The sequence below is a fragment of the Anopheles coluzzii genome, chromosome 3 (genome assembly GCF_943734685.1).
Source record: "Anopheles coluzzii chromosome 3, AcolN3, whole genome shotgun sequence".
Lineage (NCBI taxonomy): Eukaryota > Metazoa > Arthropoda > Insecta > Diptera > Culicidae > Anopheles > Anopheles coluzzii.
In genome coordinates, this window is record NC_064671.1 from 77,582,404 (window position 1) to 77,604,626 (window position 22,223).

Here is a 22,223-nt window from a genome sequence, read left to right on the forward strand (position 1 = left end):
TGACCTTCATAAACGCCCGAAAGTATGCAATATGATACGCACTGAACGCCTGCAGGTATGCAATATGATGTGCTTGTTTTGTGGCACGGGATTTGGGTGCGCTTGAAATGTGTTTTTGTTGCCTTTCTTTTTCATTTTTGCATATGAATGTTCTGAATTAATTATTTTTCACAGCTCTATAATAAAATTCTAATAAAGGGGCTTTGGCTATGCTGATGCAAGCATGTTGACAACTAGATAATAATAAAACCACTTAGCAAAGCCATTATATTAATTTTCAGAACTGATGTTAATACTTTTACAGAACTGACTATAACTTTTTATATTTAGGCATGGTTATCCGAGATGTTTAGGATATCGAACTAATGTTCTAGGGACCATTAAAGATGCCGCAGGCGCAGAGGATTAGTAAAAATATGAGGCATGGGAATTGAGTTGTCTTAAAAAAACCTTTGTGCCTTAATCCTGAATTTATTCAATATTTCTAAAATTATATTGCATAATCCTGTAACAGGGCCTTTGTTAGTACAGTGCATAATCCCTCATTACAAGTACCTCTTCTAACGAATTTTTCGCACAACGAGGAAATCTAAATGCTCTACGGATAACCCTCTTAACGAATTAAATCTCGCATAAAGATAATTTTCATTTTTGTTCCCAATAAGAAATCGTGACCATTTCGAGAGTTTCAATACTAAAAATCGTTAAATATCTTAAGCTATTTCCTTAAGTGGGTAGTGTATAAGTGTGGAGGAAAAGCGTAAGGGTGATGACACATTTACGCCCACTGCTAATCCAAAACTCCCGCGGTCATACAAAATTCGAAAAAAGCCGGCGCGTCCACTTCACGTCCAGATAACTCTTTTCAGATCAGATAGCGGAGCTGAGAATTTTACCATAGGTGGAGTAAGTTTGGTCTGGTTAGGGCCGGTCTGGTGGTACAGTCGTCAACTCGTACGACGTAACAACATGCCCGTCATGGGTTCAAGTCCCGAATAGACCGTGCCTCCATACGTAAGACTGACTATACTGCTACGGTAACAAAAAGTTACTGAAAGCCAAGCCCAATTCACTAGTGGGTACAGGCAGGCCTTGACCGACAGCGGTTGTTGTGCCAAAGAAGAAAAAAAGAAGAAGGAGTAAGTTAGGTAATGTCTTCAGTTTAATTGCTCCATTTCCGTCCTTCTTATTTGACAGGGCTCTCTTCGGGTCTGGGCAATATTAGCGACATGCATGCATTCTTGATCTACTTGCTCGTGAAGGTGAGAATTTCGATACTAAGAATTGAGCAATGCATTACTGTTGCCAGTTGGAGGTGTTTCGTATGCTTGTGATGCATATGATCCCAATATACCTGCGCTTTTCTTGATCTGGAACCAACTATTTTACTTTTCATAGAAATTGTATGAAAAAGAGCCTCCCACATAACGAGTGAGTCATTGGAACGAATTGAACTCGTTATGAGGGGTTCCACTGTAATTAAAAAATATATATATATTAGTACACCATTAGTTTTACAGTTTTCCACAGTAACATTATATCATGAGAGGCCACTGGGTAACAGCACTCATAAAACTTCCATTGTAATAAAATAAAATAGTTCCGTTTATTTATTATTGACAACATTAAAACACAATTCCCTAAATTGGCGCATAAATTACAATCTCATTTTCAACCGAGTTCTAAAATACCACCGGAGCCTTCCTTGAACGGCTCTGGTGTGAATCGTTCACCTGACCTGTCCTTTACGCCCGCTCATTGCATTAAAATAAAACGATATCGTGTCGTTACAAACACGTTTGGCAGTCTGTGTGTAATTGTGTATGCGAATATTATTTTTTTTTAAACACTTCCCTACAGTGTGTCCACGATGCGCGTGTTACGATGTAATGGCGTGGTTAAATTATATCACAACGTTATTTTAGCCAGCACGTAACAGCACGTTTTCTTCATTTCTTCCTCAAACTGTTAAAACCATCTAACGTAAAAAGGGTATTTTAAAATTGAGGAAAAAAAACAATAGAGAACCGATGGCTTTCCTAGGGTAGGCTTTTTACAACACACTGTAAATCCGAACTCGGTCTCTCGGAATTCTAACTTGTACAGTAATTTGCACAGAAAGGTTAATAAATTAGCTACCTCCTACGGGGGGATGCGTTCATTTCCAAGCATCGCTTCTACAGCTTGGTTTCGTGACGCACCATACCATTCTTGGTACCGTACATGCGGAAACGCGTCGGACGTGCACCATTGCCACCAGCTGCACCGCCACCGGGATGGTACGGTGGCAGTACAGCACCCGCCGCCCCTTCCACGCCGCTAATTAGATCGAAGCTATGCACCGCTCCCGGTTTACCGACCATCCCGACTGGGCTACCGTCGCTGCCGGACAGTAGGGCGGGCAGGGCGGGACTGCTACGGTCTCCCGCGCCCGTTAGATTGTACCCGTTCGCTAGCCCGATCGGCACGTGAGGTAGGGGTGGTTGGTGAAGATTTTGAGGCGTTGCATTAAGCGTTTGTCGACTAACGTTTCCCGCCGGTATGGCCTGTCCGTTCGTGAGCAGCATCGTACCGCTGGGCGATCCGCCCGGACCACCGGGACCCGCGTACATCAGGGCCATCGATGCGCTGATCGGTGGCTGTGGCATGCCTTTATTCAGATTGTTTAACCGTTGGCGAGGCAATGGCTGTTGGAGAAGCTGCTGTTGCTGCTGCTGCAACGATGGAACGTGATGGCCATTTGGTTGGAGGTTTGTGCACGGTGTGGCGTTTTTCACGCGTCGCTGCGAACTGGAGGAAAGGTTGGAGAGCCGCTCCGACTCGTTGTCATCTCCGCTGTCCACATCGCCATCGCTGCTGTTTGTGCTGGCAATGAAATGCTCATTCTTCACCTTGCGGCCCTTGTTTCGGCGGTAGTACTTGAACTCGCGGGGCAGTGTGTAGGAACGGGGTAGTGAGACCTGTAAAAATACAAACATTTGGAGGACATTGGATATGTCGGTTTAGTTTGAAGTTTACACATTTCAATTCTGAGATATACTCTTGGGCTTTTTAAGTTACTGTCTAAAATCCTTATCCCAAACTTAACCAGATGGAGATCTTTTGTTTCTGGAATTGATTATGGATCCATCTTGTCCCAGAAACTGATACTAACCCTTTCCCCGGGCAATATCTGTTTCAAAACCTATGTTGCTTCAGGAATTTATCAGCACCTATCCCAGTTAAGGAAAGGATCGCAACCAATTGAAATCCTGAAACAGACCATGAACCTAACAAGACCACGATTTCATATAATCGTTTTCCTAGACTTACACTGATCCAGAAATTGATATTGCATCTATTGGTGTGCCGAACCTATCCTATCTATCAAATTGAACCTTTCCTATAGGAAGAACTCGCTCAGATAGACATCAAAGCTATATCAATCCAGAAATTGATAACTAACTTATTCGCGTCCAGATATTAATCTTGGGCACATTCTGATCTAGAAACTGAACCGGAACCTTTGCTTTAGTACAAAACGATAGAAGTTTTATTGCCCTTCTGATACGGATACACCAAATCTGATGTCTACCCCAATAAAAAATTTGGAGTCTATCTCAAATAGAATTTAAAGTATATCCCATTAGGATCTGATGTCTATCTCAATTAGAATCTGATGTTTATCCCTATATATGTTTAGCATCTGTTGTCTCCCAATTTTGAACAGATCTTTATCAGATCTTAAGTTTAACATGCCAGCTACGTCGTACCTATCTGATACTGAACTAATGACGGATTGGGAACTGATCGCAATTCATTTCAAATCCTGAAATTGACTCAAACGTATCAGATGTCTCGAATGTATACAAATCCTTTCCATAGATATCAATCCAAACTCATATCAATCCAGGTCCTGATAGCGTCTAGTACCTAACTGGTCTAGAATCTGAGTAACTGATACTGAACTGTCTTGGAACTGATCCCAACTCATTTCCAATCCAAGAATTATTCATGAAACCATAAAATAAGTAATTTTGACCCTAAGCTACTCCAGAAACGCATCCCGCATCCTATTCCAGTGCCTTAACCTACCAGTAATCAACAACACCTACCTGACTATCAATATCCGAAGGTATCCGATGATGTCCGTTGTGTCCATCGTCGCATCCAGAGTTGTCCAGGTTCTCGTCTCCGCTGCTTTCCATCGGTTGATCACGTTCCGATTCTTGTAATCTACGAATACGACCACCCAAAAAATATAACATCTCCTCTCACACACTCCACCGTACCACCTACTCACCTAAAGTTGGCCGCCTCCCGTGCCACCCAGTCGAAGTAGATGCGCGAGTTCTCGAGATAGTGCGGGGCGAGCAGAATTTCCGGCGTCTTGGCCCGCTGCATGTTCTGCCGCTTGGTGTTGTTCAGGTTGTTGATCACTCCGGCACCGCTGGATCCACCGGCGGATCCGCCCGCTCCACCGACGCTCGCCACGATCGCCGCCATCGTGGCGGTCGCGGAGGTGCGGCCCGATTTGTTGCTACTGTTCGTGTTGTTCGCACTGCCGCTCGCCGACCCGGACGGGACCGGCGTCGTCGGTGTGCCGCGGCTGTCCAGCTTGCTCCGGGGCGGCGGCACCACATTGTACGGGAAGGGCAGATTTTCGGCGCCCGCATTCTCCGTGCTGCTGTACGTGCCGGACACCTGCCGCGGATGGTTCGCATCGGTGTACAGCCGCCCGTGCGCATCGTACAGGATGGCTCGGTTCGACTGCGCAATCTCCGTCGTCCGCGGGCTGATGGAGGGTGCCCGCACACCGGCCCCACTGCCGCTGGCACCACCGCCGGCCGCACCATTGATCAGCCCGGCCGCCGGTGTGCTGGCGGCCGCATCCGCGTACAGATTCACAAAGTTGCCCCGATAGTTCTCGGCGAACGGATTGCGCGGGATGTTGTTCGGCAGTATCTTGGAGCGCGGCAGCACTTGGCGCGTGAGCGAATTGCTCTCGGTGGCCGAGATTTGCGACGATATCGGCGACATGTTACGGTTGCCCGCACCACCTACGCCCGGTCCCACGCCCGGTACTGCCGACGACGATGCCGACTGCCCGGTGGCATCGACTAGCGCACCCGCCGAACCGCTACCCCCACCACCCTTCAGGTTGACCAGCGCCGATATGTTGATCCCGTTTAGCCCGAAGCTGTTGTAGATCGGATCGTAGTTGCTGTTGAACTTGTTCAAGCTATTCACATCGTCCAGATTGGCCGCGAGCAGCAGGTTCAGGTCGTTGAACGACTTGTTCGCCACGATCTCCGCCATATCCGGGCTGGAAGTACGCCACTCGATCGGATCGAGATCGATGTGCTTCTTAGCGCGCGGGATCGGTTGCCGCGGCAGCGTCGTTTTGCCCGCGTCGTCCCCGGAGCTGAGCGTGCCGGTACCACCCGGGCCGCCCAGCTTGCCCTGCTTGATCTCCTCCTCGATGATCTTCAGCTCGGCCAGCTGCTTCTGCTTTTTCTCCTGCAGCTTCTGCTGGATGTTTACCCGCGAACCGACGCTGCTGCCTTCGTTCTCGCTCGAGCCGCCGGTGTGCGATCGTGGCAGCGGCCGCCGCCAGAAGGGGATGGCCATCGGGCCCATGTATTGTTGCTGAAGCTCCTGTTGCTGCTGCTGTAGTGTCTGCTGTTGGTGCTGCTGCTGCTGCTGTTGATGTGAGAGCAATGGTTGTTGCTGTAGATACTGCTGCTGGTGCTGCTGATGGTGATGCTGCTGCTGCTGCTGCTGCTGCTGCTGATGTTGCTGCTGATGTGATGGAAGTTGCAGTTGTTGGTGGGATTGTTGCTGCTGAAGCAGCTGGCTCGTCACAGCATGATCGTTCACACCGCCCCCAGCGTTTGCATTCGGCGATGCAATCGCCAAGTTCGGCGGCGGCACAAAGGTGGTCGGTTTCTTCTTTTTCCGCTTCGTGGCCGCATTGACCGGGTTCGAAAAGCGGCAGTTAAACACACCCGGAATCGCGTGTGGATACTTCTGGCAGCCATTACCGTTCAGCACACCACGCCCAACGCCTCCACCGATACCGCCACCTCCCTTGCCTCCGGCGCCTCCGCCACCACCACCACCACCACCATCCATACCGTGCTCGTGCCCGGCCAGGCAGCGGCATCCATCCGGGGCGCAGTGACCAGCGCACTTCTCCGCCACGCGTCCACCCGCCTCGTACCCGAGCCGGCGCACGTGGAAGTACCGGTAGTACACGACCATAAAGAACAGGCCGGCGGCAAAGCTGCCCAGCACGGACAGCGGCACGAGATACCAACCGTCCGGCCGGTTTGGCCACACGCCGACCATCCACAGGCAGACGAGCAGACAGTTTTCCGCAAACATTACCACGTAGAAGGTGAGCTGTAATGGTTTGAGGGGGGTGGAATGGAATTAGAGCTGCAAGAAATTGGAAGTTTTGCTACCGACGGGTTTTTTCTTACCATCTTTTGCCGATGCCTCACTTCCTGCAGATTGATGTACGCAAAGATGTACACGAACGCAATCAAACCGCCGAGCGTCGTCTTCTTAAGCCGCGAAATGCGCTCCCCGTGAAACACGTTCTTGGGCGAAATCAGCCACAGAAACATTGAAAACCAGTGCAGAACTGAAAAAAAGGGGAAACAACATTAATATAAACTCCATAAACATCAACATTTGTCCCTCCCGATACAGTGGATATTCCGATTCCGGCACTAACTATTGAAGACATTCGCTCGCCAGCTGCTAAAGTAAAACCATCCTAAGCTCCTAAGGTCCTAAGGTTCTAATAACATCCCGGAGACAGTAGTTTTTTTCAATCTGGGTGTTTCCCAGCTGTTTGGAAAAAATCCTGAATATATCCTGTACATAAAAAAGGAGACAGATCCTCACTTTCTAACTATGAATCTATTTCTATACTCTGTTCTAGGGACCTATACCTATTGCTAGGGACTGTTCTCCAACACCACTACAACATGGGTTTAGACAGCAAAAAAACATAGTGCAGTTTCTACATTACTGTTTTGAGAAGCCAGATAAAATGGATGCAAGTTGATACAATCTATACTGATTTTAACTCTGCATTAGTGTTGGGTAAATCTGATTCAGATTCATGAATCTAAATGAATCTTTTAAATGATTCAAAGATACTGAATCTCTATTACAAAGATTAGTGAATCTTAAAGAATCATCTAACACAAAGAATCAAGAATCTCCAAAGATTCTAGGATCACCAAAGAATCATAAATCCCGAAAGATGTATATATCTCGAAAGATTCACGAATCTCTAGGGATTCATAAATCTCCATGGATTCGTAGAGCTTGAGCTTTTCATTATTCTTCTTCTTGGAGTAACAACCTACGAGATCATGCCAGTATATAAAGGCCGTCGAGACTTCTTGGCAAGTACCACGCAGCCAGATAGTTTGTTTTGCTACGGGTAGACGATCCATGCGTGATTCGAAGCTCCGACAGGCATATTGTTAGGCAAGATCGCTCAAATTCAATATTTTGATAGATTTATGAATCTCTGGAGATATATGAATTTTAATGGATTTATGAATCTTATAGATTCATGAACCTTAACAGATTCATAAATTCTTGGAGATGCTTTAGAGATACATGGTTCTTTGAAGAGTCGATTCGAGATTCACTCATCACTGAAGATTCATATGAATGAATCTCAACAAACGATTCACGAAACCCAACACTACTCTGCATTTGATTATGTTAATATTCAAATGCTAATCACTAAATTTTCAAAAATTTGGTTTCCACTCCGGATTAATTAGGTGGCTTGATTCCTACTTAGTGCGTCACCCTGCGTACGAGTTAAAATAGGAGACAGTTTTTTCCGAAGAATTTTGCCGATCCGCAGGCAGTGGCCTCTGGGCAGTATTTTGGACCCACTATTATGTAATTTATTTATTAACGACGTAGCAATGGCAATGACTGAGTCTGTCATGTAAATTGTTGTTCCATCAATGGGGAAATCCCTTCATGATTCTAGTCAGCTTTTTTCTTCCTAGATTATTTCAGCCTCAAAGCTAGAATTAGATTCGAGTACCTACTCGAAAAAAGGCAAAACAAGGTGGTGTTTTCATTTATCCCAAGGTGTATTAAAGAGATCAGGTGGTGGAAATTGAGCGTCGCTTTTTGACAGCACGGGTGAAAACTTTTGCTCAAACAAGCTTTCTGGAGGCTTGAGGAATACACAAAACACTCTTAAAATCTTCATTCAGAAGCAGAAGCGATAAAAATCACCCTTCTAAGTACATAAACCTTGGGATAAGCCTACCTGGATATTAATCCCACTTTGATAGTGGCTCGAAAACTGCTATACAATGCATACAGCTGACAGGCTGAAATTTCAGTCTACGAACTTAAGAGGGCAAGCGGCCATTGTTGACATGTTGACTCGGTACTAACCAAGGCTAACAGGACGTTAAGAAATATTCTAAGGACAAGTAGAATCTACCACGATCCACTGTGCTTAAAATCTTTGTATTATTGTTTTGTACGTCAAATAATTGAGTATGCGTTCAGTAGCTTGGTTCCCCTGTACAAGTAACTAGAATTGACAGGCTGGAAAAAGTTCAAAAAAGGTTCACACGTATTGCAATAAAAAGGCTTCCGTGGAGAAACACTGATAGCATTTCACCGTATAAAACTAGTTGCTCAGTGCGCATGTTTGTTTTAAAACTAGTGACTGGTCACATAGATGCACTATGTGATCGAAGGATCCTTTACTTTTGATGCCCAAAACTTTTGATGACTACTCGACTACTACTCCTTTGATGTTACCAAATGTTTGCGACGCTTAAAAGAACATATAACACTAGATAATATTAGGCCGCGCCGTGGTACAGTCGTCAAGTCGAACGACTCAATAACATACCCGTCATGAGTTCAAGCCTGCAATGGACCCGTCCCCCTGTAGCCCTCCCATAGCCTTTCTCCATCCCCCTCCCCTCCCCGAATTACTCACTTATCACCAGAAACACCCAGTGACTGTACACGGACGCGTACACCGTCAGCGAGATGACGCGCGAAATGACCGTCCCGAGGCGCCACAGAAACTGGAAGATCACCCCGAGCCAGGTCAGCACCAGCCGGTGGACGTTCTGCAGCCGCACGTTCTTGCTAAAGCTGGCCAGCGCCCAGCACACGCTAAACAGCGACAGCGTGGCCGACACCATGTTCAGATCGCGGAACGTTTTCTGCTGCTGCTCGGCCAGATTGGTCTGCTGCACCAGCGCGGTACTCGGCGGCAGGTGATGGTGGTGATGGCCCAGCGTTTTCAGCTTCAGTGCCGCGGCCAGCTGCGCCTCGCTCTGCAGCGTCACGAGCACGTACAGCTGGAGCAGCAGCATCGGGGCGGCCTCGCAAAACGCGTGCACCAGCCGCAGCATGCAGAGGTCGCGCACCTCGTGCTTCACGTGCCGCAGGTCGACCGGCACGAACAGCTTCGCGTACCGCCACAGCACCCCGAGCTGGGTGACGTGCAGCGCGAGCACTATGTACCGGCTGTACTCGGAGGTGCGGGAGGCACCACCACCGCCGGGGGCCATTCTGCCTTCGGCCTCTTCGCCCCTTCCGGCCACGCTCTGGCCGTTGGCCGCGTTCAGGCTGTTTGGTTTCTTTTTCTTCTTCTCCAGACTGCTGCCACTGCCGGGCGCGTTGGCTTCCGCGTCCGGTGGCCCGGTGGTCGACGCGCTGGCATTGCGAATTTTGCGCTTATTCAAGTACCACCGGATGGACACAATCTGTAAGAGTAAAAGAGAGGGATTAAATTTACATTAAAAAAACTGCCTTTTCACTACCAACTTACCTGTGAGATTACTAGCGAGAACGACACGATCACGATGACCGCCGCGAAGTAGGCGAACTTCTGCCGCTCGTACAGCGCGTACCCTAGCACCACATCGAACACGACGTCACAGAAGTAGCCGGCCAGTGAGATCACATTGAACAGCACGTCGCAGAGGGGCAGAAATTCCGTCATGGCTTTACTTTTTGCTCTCACCCTCCTACCCCCTCGTGTGTCTTTGTAAATTACGAAATGTACGGATTTGCAGCGGGGCTGTAACACTTGTTCTCTTCGCCGATCGATTGCCGGACCGGGAATCGATTCATCGAATGTTGTGGTTTGTTTCTGTAAAAGAAAACGAAAAAAAAAAACGATTTAATTTACATTCCCTACTCGTGTTGCTCGTTGGGTTCGTTTAAAAACTAGCAAGCATAAAATGTGCATAATAAAAATGCAACAAACATATATGCTTCGCACATTTGTGCTCGCTTTCTCACACTCGCTGTGGGGGGAGGGGGCTCTAGAACAATTCCCTGTTTCTCTTAAGCTGAGTGATTGCTCTGCATTTCAATCAATGGCCGTTGTGGCGTTTCTAATTCTGCATGCAAGTCATGCGCGATTGCATGACTACCTAGGAGGGGTTGTTGTTTCTTTGTTGTGCATGAAGATAAGAAGCTTTGGAATGCTTTCGCCCCTTTACAGATGGTTTTTTCTTGTAATTCACACATTCTAAAAAGATTCTAGTGAGTGTTTTATATGTAGAGAGTGTTACCAAAGATGATACAACACCAGTTATTGATATGAAGTCTCGATTTGATCAAATTACAGACAGAAGAACTTGTACAAGAGAAAATTCATGGAATCAGAAAAGAAAAATCATAAAAAACTGTTTTGATCCTCCTCACCGTTGTTCAAACTTAAAATAATAATTATCGTCATTATTAAATATTAAGTCAATTGTGTCAATATTAAAATAGGCAATACAACATTTAAAAAATTTAAAAAAAATAAAATAATAGTTATTGTCTTTATTTCCTTTATTTAATAGCGTGTACGTGTTAATAAGCGCATTGCTGAACGGAATATATACAAATATGTAATTTTACATTTTTATTTTGTTTTTGGTGAGCTTTAAATTGAGCTGTTTCCCAGTAAAGATGGATCCCAAAAACAAAGAACTCAAAGATAGAGGTTTTCAAAAGGTATTATTTATCCAATTCAAACCTTTTCTCATATTTATTTACTTTATTTGACATTTTTCCTGCAGTAGTACGTATTCTCATGCCTTTTAAATACCACCAAAATTAAAATATATTTTGAAACGTTTGATTGGCAAAAAATCATGTTTGATTATATATAGAAACAAGCGAGAAAAGAGACTTTGTACACATTCTACCTTATCGAGTTTTCTCGTTTAAGCAAGTTCAAATCTGTATCTGCTTAGCTTCATTATCACTAAATGATTATTGGTACAAAAATGCCGCTTTGAAAGGTTTCATGCCAACGATTGCATTCAAAAGACTTCAACGGGATTGCAAGCGACGAACCCGACGGTTGTTACACATTGTAAATTGATGTGCATTGCACTTGTAAGTATAATCTAAAAAAAAAAATACACCAGTATATTGTAATGTTTCATTGATACCGATCTCGCACGACTAGATGAGCGTTACAAAGCGTGTGCGCTTTCAGCTCAGCGAGCGAATAAAAATCAGAAAAATCAGAGTGTGAAGAAAGAAAGTTCGCTCCAAACGGTTCCCTCCTCCCTTTAGCGGCACATTACTACCCATCGTCGACATATGGGCGCGCGCAACATGGGAAAAGAGATATCAAACGGAAACATAAAACTCGCACACCGGCGCACCGACACACCGGAGATCGCACACATCATTTACATTTCATTGAATGCAAATTAAATGATACACCGTGGTGGTGGCGGAGCGTATAAAAAAAAAACAAGAGAAAAAAAGGAAGCCAGGCAAGGGAAAGAAGAAGAAAGGAAGCAGTGAAACTAATCGAGCAGATCAACAGTTTTATTTGAATACGGGATGATGGTACAAGTGATAGCACCGGAAAACACTTTGTTTCCCCTTCGTGCTCCGAAAAAAAAAGGATGGATCGTTATGGCAAGAATTTGTTTTTGCATAAAAAACACGTACCTTTAATTTTTATGCTTGCCGCCGCTGCTGTGGTTTTCTATCTGACTGATTATTCACCTTATCTGGAGGGGATTCGTTTCAAACGGTTGCTTTATGGGTTGTCACACAAATAAATATCGATTCTTCACTTTCTTACTAACTTGGTTTACTAGTATAAATGCACAGTTTTGTTCACTGGTTCACATCACTTCATTCCCAACTGAATCCGGCTGGCGTAATGGCACAACTGCACCGCAAAAGATCATTGGCCACTGCCCTCCGCGCGATGCTGCATGATCGATGATCGGATATGATCGGCGCTACCATCGACCTTTCGTTACCAGGACAGGGCAACGCGTACCATCATTAGCCCCTTTCTACGAATTGCGCCCGAATTGCACTTTAATTCGCTTCCCGATAAGCAATTAGCTCAACGATTAGCGTGCATGCGGGACGGACAAAAATCGATGCGCATACGACACTGGTCGCCATTGGGGGCTTCTCGGTTTCTGCAAGCATCGAAGCAAGCGTGCGCTCAACCAGAGCATAACAACTCCAGAGCAGCCAATGTTGCAAAAAAAAACCACACCGAAATTCACGCACCACTGTGGGATTTTTGAATCATTTTTTTTTTTTTTGGTTTCACCCGGTCTTCCGGTCGTTTCGTTTCGTCGCCTGCTCACACACTTTGTCACACAAACACGCAACGACGTTAACCCGACCCACCCCGCTTTCCGCTCGCTGGTAGGGCGACGGGCGCTTCAGGAATTCCAACAATTTCACATAAACAAACGGTTTTTTCTTCCACCAATACCATCACACGCGTCGCAGCACGTCGAAAGCATTTCTTCAGCTTCACCACTTACACACACACACACACACTAGCGGGCGTTATGCTAGCAGCGATTTTTAGCCCTCCAACACACAAACACATACAAGCGATGTTGAAGTCGAGGCACGATCTATGCAGGGGCTGCTTTTGACACACGGGAAGAGGGAAAGTCCTCCAGCCGCTCCGGATCTTTTTTGGGAACTTTTCTTATTATTTGGAAATTTTCCCTTACGATTCCTCTGCGCCGTAAGAGAAGCTTCTCAACTGCGGCAAGCAGACAAGAGGCGGGCACAGTTGACGTGTTTCGATGGCTACTGCGTTCACTGCCCACGACATCCAACATCGAACCACCCCGAAAGCGGAATGAAGTAACGAGAGTAGCAGAGCTCGCCCCCCTCCCCTCCCCGATGGAACCACTGCTGGAATGTGGCGCAGACTGTGTACGCCTTTCCGGAAGGTTGTTTAAGACAATTTTGCACACAAACTGATTTTCACCACAACATACTTTTTCTTTCTCTAGTTAGCAGCAGCAGCAGCAGCACAACATTTTCCCTTTCTTCTTGTACTTTACCACATACCACCAGCCCATGCACACACACACACATACACACCCTCGTAGCGCAATCCCCTTCTCCACCAGCTACCAGCAAGCGAAGGCACCTTTTTTATGTTGCTTGCATCACTATACCTTTGGCTAACTATTCTTCCTTTCGGATTAGCACGCGATCACACGACGGAGTCCGGTTAAGTGTTGTTATTTTGCGCTGGTATGTGCACTGAAAATCTGCACCCGAGGGAGCTGTCTGTACCAGGACTCGATCGCGCGACTCAACAACCCTTCTCAGCAGTTGGACCGATCTTCTGGCACCAGGGGGAAAGGCGAGGAGAACAGTGCGCTGTTCGCTTCGGACGTTTGGATGTTCGAAAAATTCGGTATGAAATATTTCACACCACGTTCGGTGGTTGGTTTTTTATTTTTATCGTTATTTTTAAAACATGCAAGTTATTTTAGTGTAAAAGTGACAAATTTTTACATTGATTTTATCACATTTTGTTAGTATTTTCTAATTTAACGCAAACGCTTTGGATTTCCAAAACGTGCAGTTTAGAATTTGATTTGACAGTCAGTGTGACCAGATTTTATTGGCGGTTTTCGGTAGAAGTATCAAAATTGCATCGGTAGTTTTCGGTATGTTTTAAAGAGTTGACGATCAACAACATCAACACGAGCATATACAGTGAAATATTTTTTAGGTGAATCTTCCACGGAACGTCAAAACTAATGAATGTACCAAGTGCCACAAATCCACTAAACGATCACTAAACGGCTTCTAAACGACTCAAGCACTCTACCTAAACGGAATATAGAAAGACTTCGTTTAGCAGACGGCAAACGACTCATGCATTCTAAAAATAGCAAAATAGCAAAAAATAGCTGGTGGCGCCATCTGTTGGTGGGATGCCCAACTAGTGGAGCTTCCTCGCTTGGAGGAAAGCTTTCCCATTCCCTCTGTACTGTTGTATGGTTTCGCATTGAAGTTATGTATCACTAGAACTAGAACGGCGATACGATTGTTTAAATACTAGACTCTTGCAACATGTTCTCACAACATGAGTTTGACAGTTCGTCCATAAGATTTGGGAACAAATTTTCCCGGAAAATTTTCATAGACCCGAGCCGTAACGATTACCGCTACCTAACCCATGCGTCTGCCAGGCAGTGGTAATCGATGAATTTCAATGCATTGCGTCGGAAATAGTAATGAGTAAAGTTGGCAAAAATCCGGAGTAAACTCAGATCCGACTCCAATAAATTCAGAATCGACTCTGTAAGGTACCCAAATAGCCAAAATTGCTTAAGCAGCCAATTTTGGCATGCTAAAGATCGCTGCTTGAAATCGCCTTTTGCAGTAGATAAACCATCATAGTTCCAGATGGTCTTTCTAAATTGCGCCAAAGCAGCTTCCTTATGCCAGGGTGCTGGTCATTATTTTTCATTTTTTTCATTATGTTTTACTTTCAAGCAAGACGTCGTCATTGAAATAAACAACACAATTTGAGTTTTCTTTATGTGCATGTTTATTTGTGAACTGTAAATGTTCATAACGTTCTCAGAATTTTAAATCCTTAACAGTTAAGTTAACTATCTTAACATTATTACTTCAAATAACTAATCTAACTGGAACATAAACTACGAGACGGCGTCTGTCTTTGACACTTTGACAAGAGCTACCTTGTACAGTATCGGACATTAAGATAGGACCCTTTTTTTTCAATGCACCGTGCACTTGTTTTGCCACGTTACTTGTGTTTGTGTGTGTGTATGTGTGTGTGTGTGTGTGTGTGTGTGTGTGTGTGTGTGTGTGTATGTGTGTGTGTGTGCATGTGTGTGTGTGTGTAGTAGTAGAAAGAGAGTGTGCTTTTTAATGTGTATTAGCAAGTGCGCGGGTTTGTGTCTGAAAAACATAGCTTGCCATGATGTCATATTGCGTTGAAATTATTCTTGTTATGTTTGTTATCATGTGAAACATTGTGCGTTTACACTTGGATAAAAACTAAAGTTTGCATCGACAGCAGCGCTTGTTTCTCGGACGAAAACGCAGGTGTGCTGTTTCATGACTGTGAATGCGACACCGGTGCGAAATGGACACGCGCACAATAGCAATGAACTCGGCATTCCCTCACAGATGTTTCTCCAGTGCACGCCATTGAAAGGCCTTCGTGCATCTCTGCGTTGCACGTTGTGTGCGAATGGTAAACTTTGTGCGTGCATTGAGCTGGCGCGCAGTTATTCTTTTCAATGGGCGTTTTGTTTCATGAGCGCGGCAGTATTCTTTTCTCGATTTTGAAAGGAAGACGCTTACTCGCGTACTCGTTGATAGTTTTTATCGATGCGATGTTTTCGCTGCTCCAAAACGATGTAATTCATCGCGTATAGAAGTAGAACGCAGGCAGAGCACGGGATCAGCCGTGTCCAAGTTTTTAACCAGCGCGTTCTTGACGGTCCAAGCAAGCAATGTTAGTAACAATGGGTCGAGGTAAACGTTGTACCGATCATCAGTGCCATATGTAAAAGCGAATGGCAGCTGCTGGCATTAAACGCAAAAGGATCGAGTTCGTAATGGAACGATCGCGCACTTTTGTGGCAAACGCGCTTCGGACAACCGAAACGTGCTTAGACAACTGAAACGCGCTTGGACAACCGAAACGCGCAAGTCAACCGGACGTCCTCAGAAGACCACGGCGAAAGAAGACCGTAACATTGTTAATATATCGAAAACACACTGATCGCGAGGGCGGTGGTCCTGCTTATCACACCAAAAACCTAACTCAAAACACAAAAAAACTACTTACAAATCTATCCGAAACGACCTACTTGTGAAACAAACACACACATCAATACACATTCAAACATACATCCACACACACATACACACACACACACACACACACACACACACACACATACACACAAACACACATACACACACATACACACACACACACACAAACACAAGCACATACAAACCACACATAAACTTGGCCCAACGGGTGCATGGTGCGTTAAAAAACCAATGCCCTATCTTTCTGTCCGATACTGTACCGATGTCATGCATTAAAAAGATACAAAGTTTCACCAAGATCGGTAGAAATTCTAAAAAAGCCTTAAAGTTCCATCGCCAACCCTGCAGTTAGTACTAATCAGCCGCAAAGCTCTAAAGAGTACCGTGTGATTGTTAAAAAGCTGTATTGTTCCACCAAGTACCGTTTCATCTCTTAATCACCTACAAAGTACGACATCGGAACGATTTTTCGTAAAACAGCCCCAAATCAGCTATGGAGTTCGAGCTGGCTATTTGGGTTGTTCCATCCTGCATTATCCGGAGTCGTTCGGAATTGCCCAGAATTGTCCGGAGTCATCCGGAGTCGTTCGAAGTCGGAGTCGTTCGGAGTCGGAGTTGACCGGAGTCGTTGGGAGTCAGTCTTCGAAACAAAGGCCTGTTTACGAACTGCACGCGCAAAAGTGAAAGACAACAAAACCACAACAAAATTAAATGCCTGATCACAAGCACATTAAACCAAATCTTCAATAATTCCAACTCCAATCGATTCCGGACGACTCCGAACGACTACAAACAACTCCGATTCCGAACGACTCCGACTCCGAACGACTCCGGACGACTCCAAGCGGCTCCGAAAGATTCCGGGCGACTCCAACTCCGAGCGAATCTAGTGGTTCCATTTTGTCGGAATCGGACTAACAATTGTCGGAGTCGGATCGGAGTCGTGGGAGCGCTCCAGAGAGCACATCATTGTTCGGAACAACTACCGCTATCTAAATCGGTATTTCTGGTCACTCTGATTGACAGCCCCCGGTTGTGTCCGGTTTGACGTTTGCTACAGTTGTTTACAAATATCGCCGAAAATATCTTTTATTTGCGTCCCGTTTGCTTACGCGTCGAGTGATAACAATTTAACCAATTTGCTAACACCATCGGTATGCGTTCTGGCCTTTGATAAAATACGCAACAAACAATCGCTCGGCTTATGTAAAGCTTGCAAACGATAAACCTTCCGTTCATCCGCTTTTCCTTTTGTTTGCAGCTCCACCCTGTTCGCGTGTGTGCTCCGTGTTGAGTAATCCATCCTCTCCATCCAATCTCGCACACCTGCCAATTTCTGGCTTGTTTGCCAATCAACACCACAGCGACTAGACACCAGGGAAAGTTTCGAGCGTTTCCAGACGTGAATGAAACGGCTGCTAGCGGTGCTTATCGATCATCGATTGTTGAAAAACTTTAGCCGTTGCTTCTATCGGGGCCTGCCGCAGAGCAAATATGTCCCGCCGGGCCACTGGCCGATAGCGAACAGTATGGACGGCAGCACTAATGGCAGTTCGGCAACGCCAACACGCAACAAGCAGCGGACGGCGCGCAACCTGCACCAAAATGGCCAGTACAGCGCGCATCGACGGTGGGAAACGGTTGCCAGTGGTGGAGGTGGTAATAGCAGAAACGGTTCCTCTTCCACTTCCGGTCCCCGGGATCGGTTCGAGTTTACGCTCATGAACTACAACATACTGGCGCAGGACCTGCTCGACTCGCACGCCGCCCTGTACGGGGAGCACGATCCGGAAGGGCTTCCGTGGGATCTGCGCTGCAAGCGGCTGCTGGCCGAGATTAACACAATCAAGCCGGACATCCTGTGCGTGCAGGAATTGCAGGAAACGCACGCGGAATCGTTTTGCAGCGGGCTTCCCCAACACTACGCCATGCTGTACAAAAAGCGCACGGGCAACGACAAAACCGACGGCTGTGCGCTGTTCTATCGGCGCGATCTGTTCGAGCTGGTGACGCACCACAAGGTGGAGTTTTACCAGCCGAAAGTGAATGTAAGAGAGTGTGTGAGGTAGGAAGTGTTTTGCTTCGATTTATTGTGGATTTTTCTTTGCTTTCTTTTTGTTGCAGAAACTGAACAGGGAAAATGTAGCGATTATAGCAAAGCTAGCGCTGAAAGCGAACCCACGAGCGAAGCTCGTCATCTCAACGACGCACCTGCTGTACAACCCGCGCCGGCAGGACGTCCGGTTGGCGCAGGTGCAGGTGTTGCTGGCCGAGCTGGACCGGCTGGCGTTCAGTGGCACGATGCCGAACGGTATACCCCGATACGAGCCGGTCATACTCTGTGGCGACTTTAATCTGCAACCCTTCACCGCACCGTACGAGCTGCTAACGAAAGGCTTCCTGCGGTACGATCGGCTCGATTCGCGGTCGCTCCAGCCGGCCAACTCCTGGCACGGGCATGTCGAGCAGGTGGGCAAGTATTTCCTACCGCCCGCGCTCGGCATTACCGACAAATGTCAGCACACGACACTGCGCGACCGGGAAAAGGTGCACCGGGACAAGGTGCCACCTTCCCACCTGACAAAGGTATCGGACGTCGCCTTTTGCTGAATAACGAATTAAAATGATGTTAATGTTTTATTTCGCTTTTTTTTTGCTCAGCTCTATCACTCAAACCATGAAAAGGAGGACGGTGAGCCGGGCGGGAACGGCTCACCCTCCAAGGAGCGCTCCTCCTCCTCGCGCAGCGAATTCTCCTCCGGTGCACTCACCCATCAGTTCGTGTTTAGCTCCGCGTACCGCCATTTCGGGCCGGATAGTGCGCAGGACCGGCGGCAGGCGACCACCTTTCAGGACGAATGGATCACGGTCGACTATCTGTTCTACACGCCGTACCGTTCGGTGGCCGAGTGTACCCGCCAGCTGCCGAACTGGAACCTGGAGCTGCTGCAAACGTACTCGCTGCCGACGGTGCAGCAGTGCGGCCGGGAGATCGGGTACATACCGAACAGGCAGTACGGGTCCGATCACTTTTCGCTCGCCGGTCGCTTTCTGCTGACCGTGCCGCGGGAAGACCAGTGAGCGGCGTCACAACGGGATTGTTTTTGTTTGAATGTTTGTGCCGGGTGTGCGTGAAATAGAACTTGTTTGATTTAGCCGACACGTAAATATGACGCTGACGGGAGTTGATAGTGAATTTGGTTTGCTTTAAAGAATTAACCGTTTTTTCTTCTATCTTTGGAGGCTTTTTCATAAAACCTTTGACAACGCTGACTTCATTTCGGGAGCGATTTTCTACCTCTCACTAGCCTTACGTTACTGGTTGAGAACCATAGAATAGAATTAGGATCAGTTTTGAGACATCAAAAACACACGACGACGCACTTAAAACGGTTGATGAAACGGACGTTAAAAACAAACTCGGTTTTGTTGAATAAAATCCTTTCTGTTTTTAACAGAACCGAACAGAAAAAGCAGAGTCTGATCGATGAGCTTCAACGGTACATACTGTCTGTGAAGATATATAAAATTAGGTAAAGTACTAGAATGCATATCAATCGTAATGCTGTTCCAGCTCTCCAGAATGGGTTCAGTGTTACAGGGTTGTCCGAGTTAATTTAGAATGCCAACAACATTTTTCATTGCTTGCGATATGTTTTTCAACAGCTGTCAAATGTTGTTTTTTCATCACAATGATGTCTCAGTTTTTCAACATGATTTTCAACACATCTCAAGTTGGATTGAGTTTGACAGTTCTTTTGTGATGTGTTGAAAATCATGCATAAGAACTTACAAATTATTGTTATGCAAATACAACATTTGACAACTGTTGAAAAACATGCTGAAGGCTATGAATAATGATGTGCATAATCAAAAGTGACGTGGAAACTCTGTATTATCCAAATGTGTGTGTGTTTTTTTTTTAAATTTAATTTCGAGCTTTTGGACTCCATGCTCGAGATCATTTCTTGGAGTTTTACCTGTTTAGGCAAGATCGTAGCTTCACAACCAAAACAGATCGTACAGATCTGCGATCAGTAACTGGAATTGGGACAGTTCCTACGACAATTCTTGAACCGAGCAAAAATTCTGTTTCACTTTCAGATCAGATTTGCAAACCACTAAGATACGGTCTATCGGAAAGATACCACTAACTATACCACTAGATACCACTAAGGAATCATTTGAGATTCATGAATGTTTGACGATTCATGATTCTTTGAAATTCGAAATCTTTGAAAATTCTGAATGAATCTTTGAGATTAATTGTTGTGGATAGACCGCTGCCTCATCCTGAGGGCTCGCCGTTGACAGCAGGGCTGTCATCCGGTGACGTCCTCAGTAGTGATGGGTAAAGTTAGCAAAAATCCGGAGTCGACTCCGATCCGACTCCGATAAATTCGGAATCGACTCCGGAAGGCAGGTCCGCGCTGCAATACTCCGGACGACTCCGGTCGACTCCGGACGACTCCGAACGACTCCGACTCCGGGCGGATCTAGTGGTTTCATTTTGCCGGAGTCGGAATCGAACTAACAATAGTCGGAGTCGGATCGGAGCGGTGGATCTAACGGTAGGCGAACTAGGCGGCTCTTTCCCTCTTTCCCTCTTTCCCTCTTTCCCTCCTTCCCTCCTTCCCTCCTTCCCTCTTTCCCTCTTTCCCTCCTTCCCTCCTTCCCTCTTTCCCTCTTTCCCTCTTTCCCTCTTTCCCTCTTTCCCTCTTTCCCTCTTTCCCTCTTTCCCTCTTTCCCTCTTTCCCTCTTTCCCTCCTTCCCTCCTTCCCTCCTTCCCTCCTTCCCTCTTTCCCTCTTTCCCTCTTTCCCTCTTTCCCTCCTTCCCTCCTTCCCTCTTTCCCTCTTTCCCTCTTTCCCTCTTTCCCTCTTTCCCTCTTTCCCTCTTTCCCTCCTTCCCTCCTTCCCTCCTTCCCTCTTTCCCTCTTTCCCTCTTTCCCTCTTTCCCTCTTTCCCTCTTTCCCTCCTTCCCTCCTTCCCTCCTTCCCTCTTTCCCTCTTTCCCTCCTTCCCTCCTTCCCTCTTTCCCTCTTTCCCTCTTTCCCTCTTTCCCTCTTTCCCTCTTTCCCTCTTTCCCTCTTTCCCTCTTTCCCTCTTTCCCTCTTTCCCTCTTTCCCTCTTTCCCTCTTTCCCTCTTTCCCTCCTTCCCTCTTTCCCTCCTTCCCTCCTTCCCTCTTTCCCTCTTTCCCTCTTTCCCTCTTTCCCTCTTTCCCTCTTTCCCTCTTTCCCTCTTTCCCTCTTTCCCTCCTTCCCTCCTTCCCTCTTTCCCTCCTTCCCTCCTTCCCTCTTTCCCTCTTTCCCTCTTTCCCTCTTTCCCTCTTTCCCTCTTTCCCTCTTTCCCTCTTTCCCTCTTTCCCTCTTTCCCTCTTTCCCTCTTTCCCTCTTTCCCTCTTTCCCTCTTTCCCTCTTTCCCTCTTTCCCTCTTTCCCTCTTTCCCTCTTTCCCTCTTTCCCTCCTTCCCTCCTTCCCTCCTTCCCTCTTTCCCTCTTTCCCTCTTTCCCTCTTTCCCTCTTTCCCTCTTTCCCTCTTTCCCTCCTTCCCTCCTTCCCTCCTTCCCTCTTTCCCTCCTTCCCTCCTTCCCTCCTTCCCTCTTTCCCTCTTTCCCTCTTTCCCTCCTTCCCTCTTTCCCTCTTTCCCTCTTTCCCTCTTTCCCTCTTTCCCTCTTTCCCTCTTCCCTCCTTTCCCTCTTTCCCTCCTTTCCCTCTTTCCCTCTTTCCCTCCTTCCCTCTTTCCCTCTTTCCCTCTTTCCCTCTTTCCCTCTTTCCCTCTTTCCCTCTTTCCCTCTTTCCCTCCTTCCCTCCTTTCCCTCTTTCCCTCTTTCCCTCTTTCCCTCCTTTCCCTCTTTCCCTCTTCCCTCTTCCCTCCTCTCTTCCCTCTTTCCCTCTTTCCCTCCTCTCTCCCTCCTTCCCTCCTTTCCCTCTTTCCCTCCTTCCCTCTTTCCCTCCTTCCTGCCTTCCCTCTTTCCCTCTTTCCCTCTTTCCCTCCTTTCCCTCCTTTCCCTCCTTCCCTCTTTCCCCCCCCTCCTTTTTCCCTCCTTCCTCTTTCCCTCTTTCCCTCTTTCCCTCTTTCCCTCTTTCCTCTTTCCTTTTC

The 22,223-nt window shown here is 46.6% G+C and overlaps 2 protein-coding genes across 2 annotated transcripts; one reads left to right on the forward strand and one right to left on the reverse strand.

The window, feature by feature from the left end:
• Positions 1 to 1,576: 1,576 nt before the first annotated feature.
• LOC120958331 (AF4/FMR2 family member lilli-like) lies at positions 1,577 to 13,681 on the reverse strand. The gene is made up of 7 exons (XM_040381046.2): positions 11,971 to 13,681; positions 9,833 to 10,156; positions 8,990 to 9,767; positions 6,465 to 6,628; positions 4,283 to 6,384; positions 4,095 to 4,215; positions 1,577 to 2,960 (listed from the first exon to the last, which is right to left on the reverse strand). Exons 2-7 carry the CDS (start codon positions 10,004 to 10,006, stop codon positions 2,178 to 2,180), a joined length of 4,122 nt encoding a protein of 1,373 aa, XP_040236980.2. The 5' UTR covers positions 10,007 to 10,156; positions 11,971 to 13,681; the 3' UTR covers positions 1,577 to 2,177.
• Positions 13,682 to 17,171: 3,490 nt separating this feature from the next.
• On the forward strand, positions 17,172 to 19,340 carry LOC120958442 (protein angel). The gene is made up of 4 exons (XM_040381267.2): positions 17,172 to 17,279; positions 17,387 to 18,173; positions 18,250 to 18,711; positions 18,787 to 19,340. Exons 2-4 carry the CDS (start codon positions 17,532 to 17,534, stop codon positions 19,204 to 19,206), a joined length of 1,524 nt encoding a protein of 507 aa, XP_040237201.2. The 5' UTR covers positions 17,172 to 17,279; positions 17,387 to 17,531; the 3' UTR covers positions 19,207 to 19,340.
• The last annotated feature ends 2,883 nt before the right edge of the window (positions 19,341 to 22,223 follow it).